Here is an 11,354-nt window from a genome sequence, read left to right as displayed (position 1 = left end):
GAACCCTAGGGAAAAAAAAAAGAACAAGGAAAAAAAAAAAAATCAATCTATAACCCTTTCCGGCTTTCCCTCTCTCGCTTTCTCGCACTCTCGCTTTCTCGCACTCTCGCTTACTGTGCCTCTCCATCCGCCTCCAAGCTCCACTTCCATCGGCCGCTGCCTCGGTAGCCCATCGCCCCTCGCCTCCGTTGCCGTCTCCCTCTCGCTTAAGTCCTCCTTCAAGGAGATTGTGGTTTCTGCTTACAAGGCAGAGGTCCACTCCGTCGATTTCCGAAGAAAGGTGAGGACTTACTGCAATTTGCGCCTTCGATTGATAATTTCAGAGTTGGGTCTTTCGGTTTAGTGCTTAGTTAGCGAAAATAACATCTAACTTGTAGTGTATGTGATTAGAAATAACAGTTCCTTATTATTCTTAATAAGCAAACTTAAAGTTTGCAAATTGGTGCTGATGCAATGACAAATATCTTGTTCGATTATGCTTCTTTTTCTTGGTTAGTATGCATTCTTGGTTTTTAAATCAGATAACCATACAATTCAGGGTTTCAAGCTAGAACTTGATGATTGCATCTTTTAATTTGAAGAAATTTTTAGTCGTTGTAGTTTAGAAGGAGGCTCCCTTACAGGGTTTTGTAGCTTTGATCAATTTTTTTGGATAGAAACCATACTTTAATCTTGTCACATGTACTCAATATGCTCAAATGCTTTAGGATTCAAGATTTGTATAAGAATGATTAACTTTTGGCCACCCTTTGAAATTTTGATCTCTTTTTTTTTTCACTGTGTAATTTAATTTAATTTTATGTTGATTTTATTTCATAATTTGTTTTACTTTAAGATGTAACGAATGCTATTTTGAAGATGCCCATGTGTCTATGTAATATGCCAACCAATCTTGTTGGTTAATTAGCAAAACAATAGAGTGAATGTATTTTATAGCATATGTACTATTTATTTTTGTGTCGTATGGATATTATGAGAGAAAAATGCTTAAGACCATTATCCTTTTAGAGTATATCGTATCTCTTTTGTTTCAATTAATATCTAACTTACATCCAAATTCATGTAAGATCTAGTTCGTATTCGATATATATCCATATCCATTTAAAAATCCGATCAGTAATTGTTCTGTATCTATATCCTCTCAAAATCCTATCCGTATCCGTTTTATATCTATCTGTTTAGTTGAGACTTAGGATATGGTTTTAAATTTAAATTTCCTACTCGTTTAATATTCGTATCCAAATCCATATGTGTAGCAAAAATATTTATCTGGACATGGGTTGACTACTATCCAATTCGATTGGTATCCAATCTATTTTCAGTTTTCACCCCTACATCTAAGGTACTGTCTTGCTATGCCCATAATCTCTTTATTCTTACCTAATTTGACAAAATTGGTGTTTTGAGTTGAGTATTTTTAAGGAGATCTTAGCTGGGTTGAGTTGAGATTATTGTGATCTCTTATCATCTAGTGAAAATTTTGAAGTAACTTTTTTATTTTTCATTTTTTGTTATATTTTATGTTTTCAGTCCAAAATTTGATATTTTTCATGTGAAGATGTGTGGGAATGATTTGGGTTTTTTAGTTTTGACGATAGTAACTACAAGTTGAAAATTTTACTTTTATTGATGAGAGCAGAATATTGCATCACTCTATGGCTGCCCTTGGGGAAAATGTGGCAACTGATTTGTTGCGGCTTCAAGCTTTTCCTACTAATAGGGTAAGAAACCATGTAATTTCTTTGTTTTATTCATCTTTCTCTGTTTTCTGCAAATGTTTTATTCATTGTTCTGCTTCTGTTCAATTGTAGGGATCACGAAGGTCCAACATTCTTTGTCAAAGAACTTTTAGTTCAAGGAGATTTCGAGTGACTAAACACTGCTTTGGACTCCGACATCTTCCTGTTTTATCTGTTGGGAAAAATATAAAACCAAGGATACCGTTGTTGACAAATCCAAGAGCTGTAGTTTCCGGAGGGTTGGAGAGTCCATTAGCTGAAGAATCTGACACATTGGAACACAGCCCTGAAATTATTCACTTCTATCGCCATCCGTTTATTCGGGAAAGTGCAGCTGCTGAACTAGTGAGGCAGGTTCAAGCAAAGATATCTCCTCATATCATTGATATAAAGACTGAGCAATGTTTCAACATTGGTTTGAATGATGCAGTGTCTACTGGTAAGCTTGGAATACTTAAGTGGCTACTACAGGAGACTTATGAGCCTGAGAATTTACGGGCTGAGAGCTTCTTGGAAGAGGAGGTCTCCAAAGGTGCATTCTCTGTGCTAATTGAGGTTGGTCCTCGCATGTCATTTTCTACAGCATGGTCAGCGAATGCAGTGTCAATTTGCCAAGCTTGCTCTTTAACAGAAGTAACCAGATTGGAGAGGTCAAGAAGATATCTTTTGTATCTCAAGCCTGGAAGCAGCCCATTAGATGAAAGCCAACTTAATAATTTTGCAGCTATGGTTCATGATAGAATGACCGAATGTGTCTATCCTCACAAGCTCACATCTTTTCAATCTAGTGTTGTTCCTGAAGCTGTGAGCATGGTTCCAGTCATCGAAAGGGGTAGGGAAGCATTGGAAGAAATAAACACAAAGATGGGTCTTGCATTTGATGAGCAAGATATTCAGTACTACACCAATCTGTTTAAGGATGACATCAAACGCAATCCAACAACTGTTGAACTATTTGACATTGCACAATCTAACAGTGAGCACAGCAGACATTGGTTTTTCAATGGAAAACTTGTTATCGATGGGGAAACTATGAATAAGACATTGATGCAGCTTGTAAAGAGCACTTTGAAAGTGAATCCCAATAATTCTGTCATAGGCTTCAAGGACAACTCAAGTGCAATCAAGGGATACCCAGTAAATCAGTTGCGACCATTGGTACCTGGTTCAACCTCTCCATTGTGCCAATTTATGCGTGAGCTTGACATTCTGTTTACGGCAGAGACTCACAATTTTCCATGTGCTGTGGCTCCTTACCCTGGGGCAGAGACAGGTGCTGGAGGTCGCATTAGGGATACACATGCAACTGGAAGGGGATCCTTTGTTGTTGCCTCCACTGCAGGTTACTGTGTTGGCAACCTTCGCATGGAAGGGTCATATGCCCCATGGGAGGATACATCTTTTGTATATCCATCAAACTTAGCCCCTCCTCTGCAGATTTTAGTTGATGCTAGTGATGGCGCATCTGACTATGGGAACAAGTTTGGGGAACCATTGATTCAAGGCTATACTAGGACTTTTGGGATGAGGTTGCCAAGTGGAGAACGGCGTGAGTGGCTGAAACCAATAATGTTTAGTGCAGGAATTGGGCAGATTGACCATGCACATATAACAAAAGGTGAACCAGATGTGGGGATGCTAGTCGTGAAGATAGGAGGTCCAGCATATAGGATTGGGATGGGAGGTGGTGCTGCCTCAAGCATGGTCAGTGGTCAAAATGATGCAGACCTAGATTTCAATGCTGTGCAGAGGGGAGATGCTGAGATGGCACAAAAGCTGTACCGTGTGGTGCGTGCATGTGCTGAAATGGGAGAGAACAATCCTATCATCAGTATTCATGACCAGGGAGCTGGAGGAAATTGCAATGTCGTTAAGGAAATTATCTATCCCAAGGGAGCTGAAATTGATATCCGTTCCATAGTTCTTGGTGATCAGACCTTGTCAGTCTTAGAAATTTGGGGCGCTGAGTATCAGGAACAAGACGCTTTATTAGTGAAACCTGAAAGCAGGAAATTGTTGCAATCAATCTGTGAGAGAGAAAGGGTTTCAGTAGCTGTTATTGGTACAATCAGTGGCAGTGGACGGATTGTTTTAATTGACAGTTCTGCTGTGGAGCATTGTAAGTCAAATGGGGTCCCTCTTCCATCCCCAATTGAGGATCTTGAACTTGAGAAAGTGCTTGGAGATATGCCTCAAAAGTCCTTTGAATTCAAGAGGTTTTCCCCAATATTAGAGCCACTGGACATTGCACCTGGGACTACATTAATAGATGCTTTGAAGAGGGTTCTGAAGCTTCCTTCAGTATGTTCAAAACGTTTCTTGACTACAAAAGTTGACAGGTGCGTAACAGGTCTCATAGCACAACAACAAACAGTGGGGCCTCTGCAACTTCCACTTTCTGATGTTGCTGTCATTGCCCAAACTTACACGGATCTGACTGGTGGTGCATGTGCCATAGGCGAACAACCAATAAAGGGTCTGCTTAACCCAAAATCGATGGCAAGATTGGCTGTTGGGGAAGCTTTGACCAATCTAGTCTGGGCCAAAGTGACATCTCTTGCTGATGTCAAAGCCAGTGGTAACTGGATGTATGCTGCGAAACTTGATGGTGAAGGTGCAGCTATGTATGATGCTGCAATCTCACTGTCAGAATCCATGATTGAACTGGGTATAGCTATTGATGGGGGAAAGGACAGTCTCTCTATGGCAGCTCATGCAGGTGGTGAGGTTGTCAAGGCTCCGGGAAATCTGGTCATCAGTGCTTATGTCACCTGTCCTGATATAACATTAACAGTTACTCCAGACTTGAAGCTTGGAAGTGATGGTGTTCTGTTGCACATTGACTTAGCTAAAGGAAAGCGTCGTTTAGGTGGTTCTGCACTTGCTCAGGCTTTTGACCAAGTTGGTAATGATTGCCCTGATCTAGATGATGTACCTTACCTGAAGAATGTCTTTGAAGCTGTTCAGGAACTGCTTAGTGAACGCCTGATTTCTGCCGGCCATGATATTAGTGATGGAGGCCTTATTGTTTGTATTCTTGAAATGGCATTTGCTGGGAATTGTGGTGTGAAGTTGAACTTAAACTCGAGAGGTCATAGCCTTTTTCAAACACTCTTTGCTGAAGAGCTTGGTCTTGTTCTTGAGGTCCATTCAAAAGACCTTGACATTGTGAGGCAAAAGCTCAAGGCATTAGGCATTTTGAGTGACATAATTGGAGAGGTTACTGCATCACCAACCATAGAGTTCTTCGTTGATGGAGATCTGCACCTGAAGGAGGAGACTTCTTGCCTTAGAGACTTATGGGAGGAGACTAGTTTTCAGCTTGAGGGCCTCCAAAGGCTTGCATCTTGTGTCATGCTTGAGAAAGAAGGCTTAAAGAGCAGACAATCACCTTTGTGGTCATTATCTTTTTCTCCCAGATTCACTGATGAGAAACTTCTGACTGAATCTTTGAAGCCAAAGATAGCCATCATTCGCGAGGAGGGGAGCAATGGGGACCGGGAGATGTCTGCAGCATTCTATGCTGCTGGTTTTGAAACCTGGGATGTTACGATGTCTGACCTTCTGAGTGGAAACATTTCATTAAATGAATTCCGTGGGATTGCATTTGTTGGTGGTTTTAGCTATGCCGACGTTTTGGATTCAGCAAAAGGTTGGTCAGCATCTATAAGGTTCAATCAGCCCCTCCTAGAGCAATTTCAAGAGTTCTACAATAGGCCAGACACTTTCAGCCTTGGAGTTTGTAATGGGTGTCAACTCATGGCTCTTCTTGGATGGGTTCCTGGAGCTGATGTCGGAGGTTCTCTTGGTGTGGGAGGTGATATGTCTCAGCCAAGGTTCATTCATAATGAGTCTGGTCGATTCGAGTGTCGGTTTACTAGTGTGACCATAGGGGATTCTCCAGCTATAATGTTTAAAGGTATGGAGGGCTCTACATTGGGTGTTTGGGCTGCTCATGGTGAGGGAAGAGCATACTTTCCTGATGATGGTATTCTAGATCGTGTTCTTAAGTCTAATTTGGCCCCTCTGCGATATTGTGATGATGAGAGTAACGTAACTGAGGTCTATCCGTTTAATCCAAATGGTTCACCTTTGGGGATTGCAGCCCTTTGTTCTCCCAATGGAAGGCACCTTGCTATGATGCCCCATCCAGAACGTTGCTTCATGATGTGGCAGTTCCCATGGTATCCCAAGTTATGGGAAGTCGAGAAGAAAGGCCCAAGTCCATGGTTACGTATGTTTCAAAATGCTCGGGAATGGTGCTCATAAAAATGGTATATCAAACTATATCATTATCAATTCATTAATTAAACCATTTTATATAAAATTATTCTCTTATTAAATCTCCCACTCTGTCAGGTTTTTCTTATGCTTCTGATTCTGTGCTCCGCTTGGTTGCTGATAGAGATAACCATTCAAGGTTTGATTTTGTTCTGTCCCCATGAAATATGCAACTTCTCGTTTCTCAACATATGATACTAATTTCCCCAAGTTCTGATTTTGTGCAGATAATGATTCCAGAGTTGGAGCTTGAATTCTTGCTAGTGTTGATTACCAGTAATGGTACTCAAGAAAGTGTATTGCAGATATAGCTTCAAGATATTTCAGTTTTAGTTAAATCCTGGCACATATAGACAATAAGTCCAAAGTCTATATTGAGTGACTTAAGTTATTTCTATAGAAATGAGTGTCAAAACTATATCAATTTGTTGTCTGTTTTCCTTTTGTGGGATTAGTGTAAGTTTGGTAATATAATAAGATAAACTATCACCAATGATGGTTTGTGTGTCATCCATTCTCCTCTGTTCTGATCTTTTCATATGATTGCATATACATGATAGTTTAGTTACTTGCTTTACCTTGCTATATTTTTTCTTTAGTTTTGATAAATTCTGTTTATCTGGTAAATTTTCTTCTAATATGTAGTTTCTATTAAATATAATGTTCAGTGTACATAATTGATGTTAGTTCATCTTCACTTCCTTAAAATCTTAGGTGTCAGTTTCCGAAGCTTTCTTAAGACCAACTTATGGTGTCATGTTTGCAAGCTATACATAGGTAAAAGTTGTGGCGGTGTTTGATCTATGATGTCTGGGATTACTCACAAGTAAAGTTTTGCCGGGTAAGACAATAGTTATATCATGTTTGCAGTATGTACTTCGCTAGTTGTTTGGTAGACAGATTACAAACTTTATTGCCTTCAAATATACTGATAACATGTCCACGTAATATGCCTATCTAGAATGTTTTGTGTGTCTTATTATAGATGGCTAAACCTTTTTTTAAGAATGTAAATATGTCTTAAGTTCATGGCGCTGCATTTCTCAGGACCCTTTCTGTCAGGTAGTGATGTGTAGTTTTCAGAAGTTTCTGATTAGTCGTGTTTGACAGTGTCACAGTTATATGAGGCCATCTATTCATCATACATGTAAATCAGTAATCTTAGTACTTCGCCAAAAGATTGCAGTTATTTTCAGTTATGTGAGTTCAGTAGCTTTTCTTCTTTTCCAGCACAATAACAAAGCATTTATCATCTTTCTGTGGCCAAATAATATGCATGTCCAATTCCATGTTCATGTAACCTCATGCACACATGCTTGTGCTCCTATGATGCCCATAAACCTAATAAGCTTGAAGGTCACACATATGCATCATATAACCATAAGAAACCTCAGTCAATGTAGTTGTATCTTGTTTTATTCCTTATTTTAGGACACAAGACGATTTTATAATAGCCAGTTGTTTTTGGAATTTTTGTTGGTAATTAACTTCACATTTCACACTTCCTAGGGTGTTTATGTCTGGAGCTGCAAAGCATTAGTTTCAGAGGTGAGTTGACCTCTCCAGTATTGGTGTATATGCATAAATTGTTTTACAAATTGTTTTCTTCATAAGCTAAGATAATATAGTTCTTGGTGATTTTATGTAGATATCTGTAGGCCAGTGCTCCTCTGCCAATGACTTTACAGGTCTTATTATAGCATATTTCATATATAAGATCTTAGAGGCTTTGGCTTAGGCTAAGAGTCTTCCCAGTATATATTCTACCTTAGCAATTCAATGCATCTTTCTGATGGAGGAACATGTTAGTCTGTTACAAATCTAGCTAGAAACCAGTGAGCTTAAAGGGCTTATTCCATGTATCTCTGTGCTGACAACTACATGTCCCCTGTTCCTATGGCATGATGTGGAGCCACATCAAACTCCTTCCTCTACCTGCCTTGTTTTCACAATTCTCTATCCCACCTCTAATGATTACGAGGCATGAACGATGTACATCAGTGTATATTTATATCATCTTAAAGTAACCTTAACAGATCCTTTTAATCAACTTTCAATAAATTGCTTACTTCAAAATAATTTGAAAGATGGTTGATACTAATGTGCTCAGAGTATAACTTAACTTTTTGAGGTTAATTGATTTCATTGGTAAAACCTGTTTAGATTAATGCTTTAGATAGAAGATGTGAAGTCCGGTGGTGTTTGTTGAAGGTGTAATCTTTTCATCAGTCTTATTTTTCCTGAGTCTATTTTTTCTGTACCTATGATTGTGGCCTGTATCAGATTTTTCTGGAGATTTTTTGTCAGATGAATTATAATATATTTACAAGGCTTTGATGGTATGATAACTTTTGTGCAACTAGAGAACAATATATTTGAAGGTTGAGTGTCATCAAGAGGAATTTAAGGCAGATGAGTGGTGTTAAAAGAACATTAGAACAAAGAATGAAAATATTTGCCGAAATATAAGGTATCAACTATAGAGAATAAGTTATGTGAGGATGGATTAAGAGGGTTTATATCCCATGAAAATGTGTGTTGTGCACTAAAATGAAGCGGCGACTTCATTTAAATGGAAGATTCTATTGGGAGGAGGCGAAGACCAAAACTAAGGTTGATAAATTTGTTTGCAATGATATGTAGTGTTTGATTGACGCAAACCATTGCACTAAATAGAGGTGAATGGAAAACAAATTCATATAGCCAAACCAAATAGTTGGGACTAAAGCTTGGTTGTTGCTGCGGTCTTTTTTGTTGTTATTGTCTATGGTAGTCGTGAGAAAGGTAGAATTTCTAACTTTCTTTATAGATTTTTTTTTTTGAATTAATTCCTTAGCAATGGTTTTTTTTACTTTCCGTTCACTCAAATCTCCTCCATTTCATCTAGTTTGTCCATCCTCATTTTCTCCTGAATAAATGGAAAGATTACTCAACAATTATGACTTTGTTACAGCTTTCCCTATTTTGATTTGGGATATAATTTGTACAGCACTGATTTGGCCCAAGATTAAACGCCTCCTGCATTTAAGAAGTAGCTATCTAGTTTAAAGAATTGCTGATTATGGCATCAAAATGTCAATCTATACTTTGAGTTTTAGCTATTCATGAAGATGAGAGCTGCCAAGTTTGCCATTAAAACTGTGTTGTATATTTATAAATTACTTGCTCTAGCCATGTTTTCATTTTTCAGTGGCATCATAGATGTATAATGGTAAAACCTGTTTTACGTCCTTAAATTTTTTCCCTAGTCTAGTGCTTTTTACAGATCCATTGTAACTTTGTTTCCATTCCATAAATTTTTTACATTGCCTCACAAAACATTGATCTGATTCTACCTCTCATATAAGATGATTGAGTGATTCATGCATGTTCACCCTGTCTGTTTTCTCCTCATCCTCCACGTGTTCAAGTCTGTGTTTCAGTATCATAATTTCGTAAGAACTTGTTGCTAGTGACAATTAGTTACTTGTAATCTCATGTTGTTATTTTCATCTACATTACAATTATTTACTTGTAGACAAAGGCTTCAGGAAAGGAGTTTCAGCACATAATGAACACAGATTAGATTATTTCCTCTCCTCGCTACAACATCGTGATTATTTTCTCATATAATGTCTCTAAACATACTTAATGAACACAGTTAGATTACTTTCTCGAACAATGTTTCTTCAACACGCCATATATGAAAATAGGGTAGATGGAGCAGATCTCTAATGTGGCAACAAGAAATGTCTGATCATGCTCGTTTTCATTCTCTATGGAAGTTGAGTAGACAATAAGATCAAAGTCCTTAAGACTAGAATTGCACTTATCCTTTATCAATATGCCTTGCAATTGAAAGCAGCTGGGCTGATACTTTCAGCTTCAATTTGTGATCACACGGGACATGCAAGTAGTCTGGATGATTGGAAGCTAGGTAACTAGCTGTCAACAGATGAGTCTCAGTGCTAGGTAAGTATCCATCAAAAGATGAGTTTCAAGTCTGCACCCTCTTGCTCTATTCCATTACTTAAAAAAAAAAAAAATTAAGTTCTCAGAGATAGGGAAGGCATGGTTGTTTTGAGCCATGCAAGTATCATTTTTTCCTCCTCTGCTTACTTATCCTCTAGAATAAAATATCATATTTTCCATTACTTTTGCTCTTTAGATTGATCTAACATTATTCCTTAACATAGAATTCATATAACTGCTAAGAGATTGATCTAAAGTCTCGGGACTACTTTCTGCATGCTTGTTTAAACTGTTATTAACTAAAGCAGTATAGACTTTTATGCTTCAGACCACGATTTACTCAAAATCTTTTTCTTGCTGTTGAACTGCTAAATAAAAGTTGGTGGATCTCTCTGCAGTTACTCATTAAAGATACTTCTATTTTCAATTTGTTCCCTGAACTGACAGGTCGACTTCGGTGCAAGGAAAACTACTCCAGCATAACCTGGGTCCTGAAGTTGTTGCTGCATTGGAGAATCTTAAGAGGAAGCTATCTGAAGACGAATCTACGTAGCTTGGTTTTTACAATGGACTAACAAACGTAAGAATTGATGAAGTGATGATTATATCATCAGGACCATCGGCATCCTTGTAAAGATCAACAATTGATCAAGTTATAGAGGAGGAAGAGCACAAGTGGATCACAGAGAGCATGTTCTTAAATTTATCTTCATGGAGGAACATCCATCCAGCAATGGGTAACAACTCTCATGTTCCAACTTTACTGGTGGGTCTTTAAATGCGGTTAACATAATTCTTTTTCTTTTCTTCGTATTTGTGAAACAGAGATCTTTTTTGTTAGAAGAAAGATATGTTTCCCATCCAAACATCTCATTAGAGAATTAAACTTCTGCATGTAATGTCCTGTTTCATTTGCTCACATTTCTCTCTCCTAAAATGTTGTTTACCAGAATTGATTCTGGATCTCATCTCTTCCTGGGTGGAAGGAAATCATGGCATGGCATGGCATGACTCGAACTTCGAAAAGGCAAAAGCTAGAATACGCCCATTAGGTCAGAGGGTTTACCCCACTGTTCAGTCTATGGCCTATGAATGACTGAATTATTTATAAAAGCCATTGATCAATTATTGCAGTTTGTTAGCTCCCTGAAACAAACTAAACTAAGAAATCCAGGTCGACTAATTTGAAAGAAAGAAAAAAGGAAAGAGGAGAGACAAATTCCTACTCTATTTGAACCCACTAACAAATGCCAGAATGCAACTTAATGCCAAATTTGACATGCATATATATATATATATATTCTCACTGGAACTGGGATATGATAGACATTACAGTCAAAAGTCAACCTGAAACCTAAGCCTTAGTCTGTAAACCTATACATA

At 38.1% G+C, this 11,354-nt stretch overlaps 1 protein-coding gene and 1 long non-coding RNA gene across 3 annotated transcripts; both read left to right on the top strand.

Annotated features, from left to right (window-relative positions):
* Nucleotides 1-6,530, top strand: LOC140792286 (probable phosphoribosylformylglycinamidine synthase, chloroplastic/mitochondrial). 2 transcript variants are annotated; one of them, XM_073143178.1, is made up of 6 exons: nucleotides 10-280; nucleotides 1,257-1,342; nucleotides 1,640-1,721; nucleotides 1,812-6,013; nucleotides 6,099-6,159; nucleotides 6,248-6,530. In XM_073143178.1, exons 3-4 carry the CDS (start codon nucleotides 1,656-1,658, stop codon nucleotides 6,006-6,008), a joined length of 4,263 nt encoding a protein of 1,420 aa, XP_072999279.1. In that variant the 5' UTR covers nucleotides 10-280; nucleotides 1,257-1,342; nucleotides 1,640-1,655; the 3' UTR covers nucleotides 6,009-6,013; nucleotides 6,099-6,159; nucleotides 6,248-6,530. The 2 variants fall into 2 exon arrangements, with proteins under 2 accessions (XP_072999278.1, XP_072999279.1); XM_073143177.1 differs by lacking the exon at nucleotides 1,257-1,342 and having other exon boundaries at nucleotides 1-280.
* Nucleotides 6,531-6,874: 344 nt separating this feature from the next.
* Nucleotides 6,875-10,870, top strand: LOC140792288 (uncharacterized). The gene is made up of 2 exons (XR_012109736.1): nucleotides 6,875-7,568; nucleotides 10,419-10,870. It is a non-coding gene; the product is annotated as an uncharacterized lncRNA (long non-coding RNA).
* The last annotated feature ends 484 nt before the right edge of the window (nucleotides 10,871-11,354 follow it).

This window comes from Typha latifolia, chromosome 7 (assembly GCF_019914945.1).
Source record: "Typha latifolia isolate L0001 chromosome 7, TyphaL0001v2, whole genome shotgun sequence".
Lineage (NCBI taxonomy): Eukaryota > Viridiplantae > Streptophyta > Magnoliopsida > Poales > Typhaceae > Typha > Typha latifolia.
Note: the sequence above shows the minus strand (reverse complement) of the source record. Positions and strands in the feature narration are given on the sequence as shown.

What these genes read in the sequence shown, in the direction of transcription:
- LOC140792286 (XM_073143177.1), top strand. Translation starts at nt 1,656, where the DNA reads ATGGCTGCCCTTGGGGAAAATGTGGCAACTGATTTGTTGCGGCTTCAA. An exon ending in AAGCTTTTCCTACTAATAGG is followed by an intron (nt 1,722 to 1,811) that starts GTAAGAAACCAT and finishes GTTCAATTGTAG; the next exon opens with GGATCACGAAGGTCCAACAT.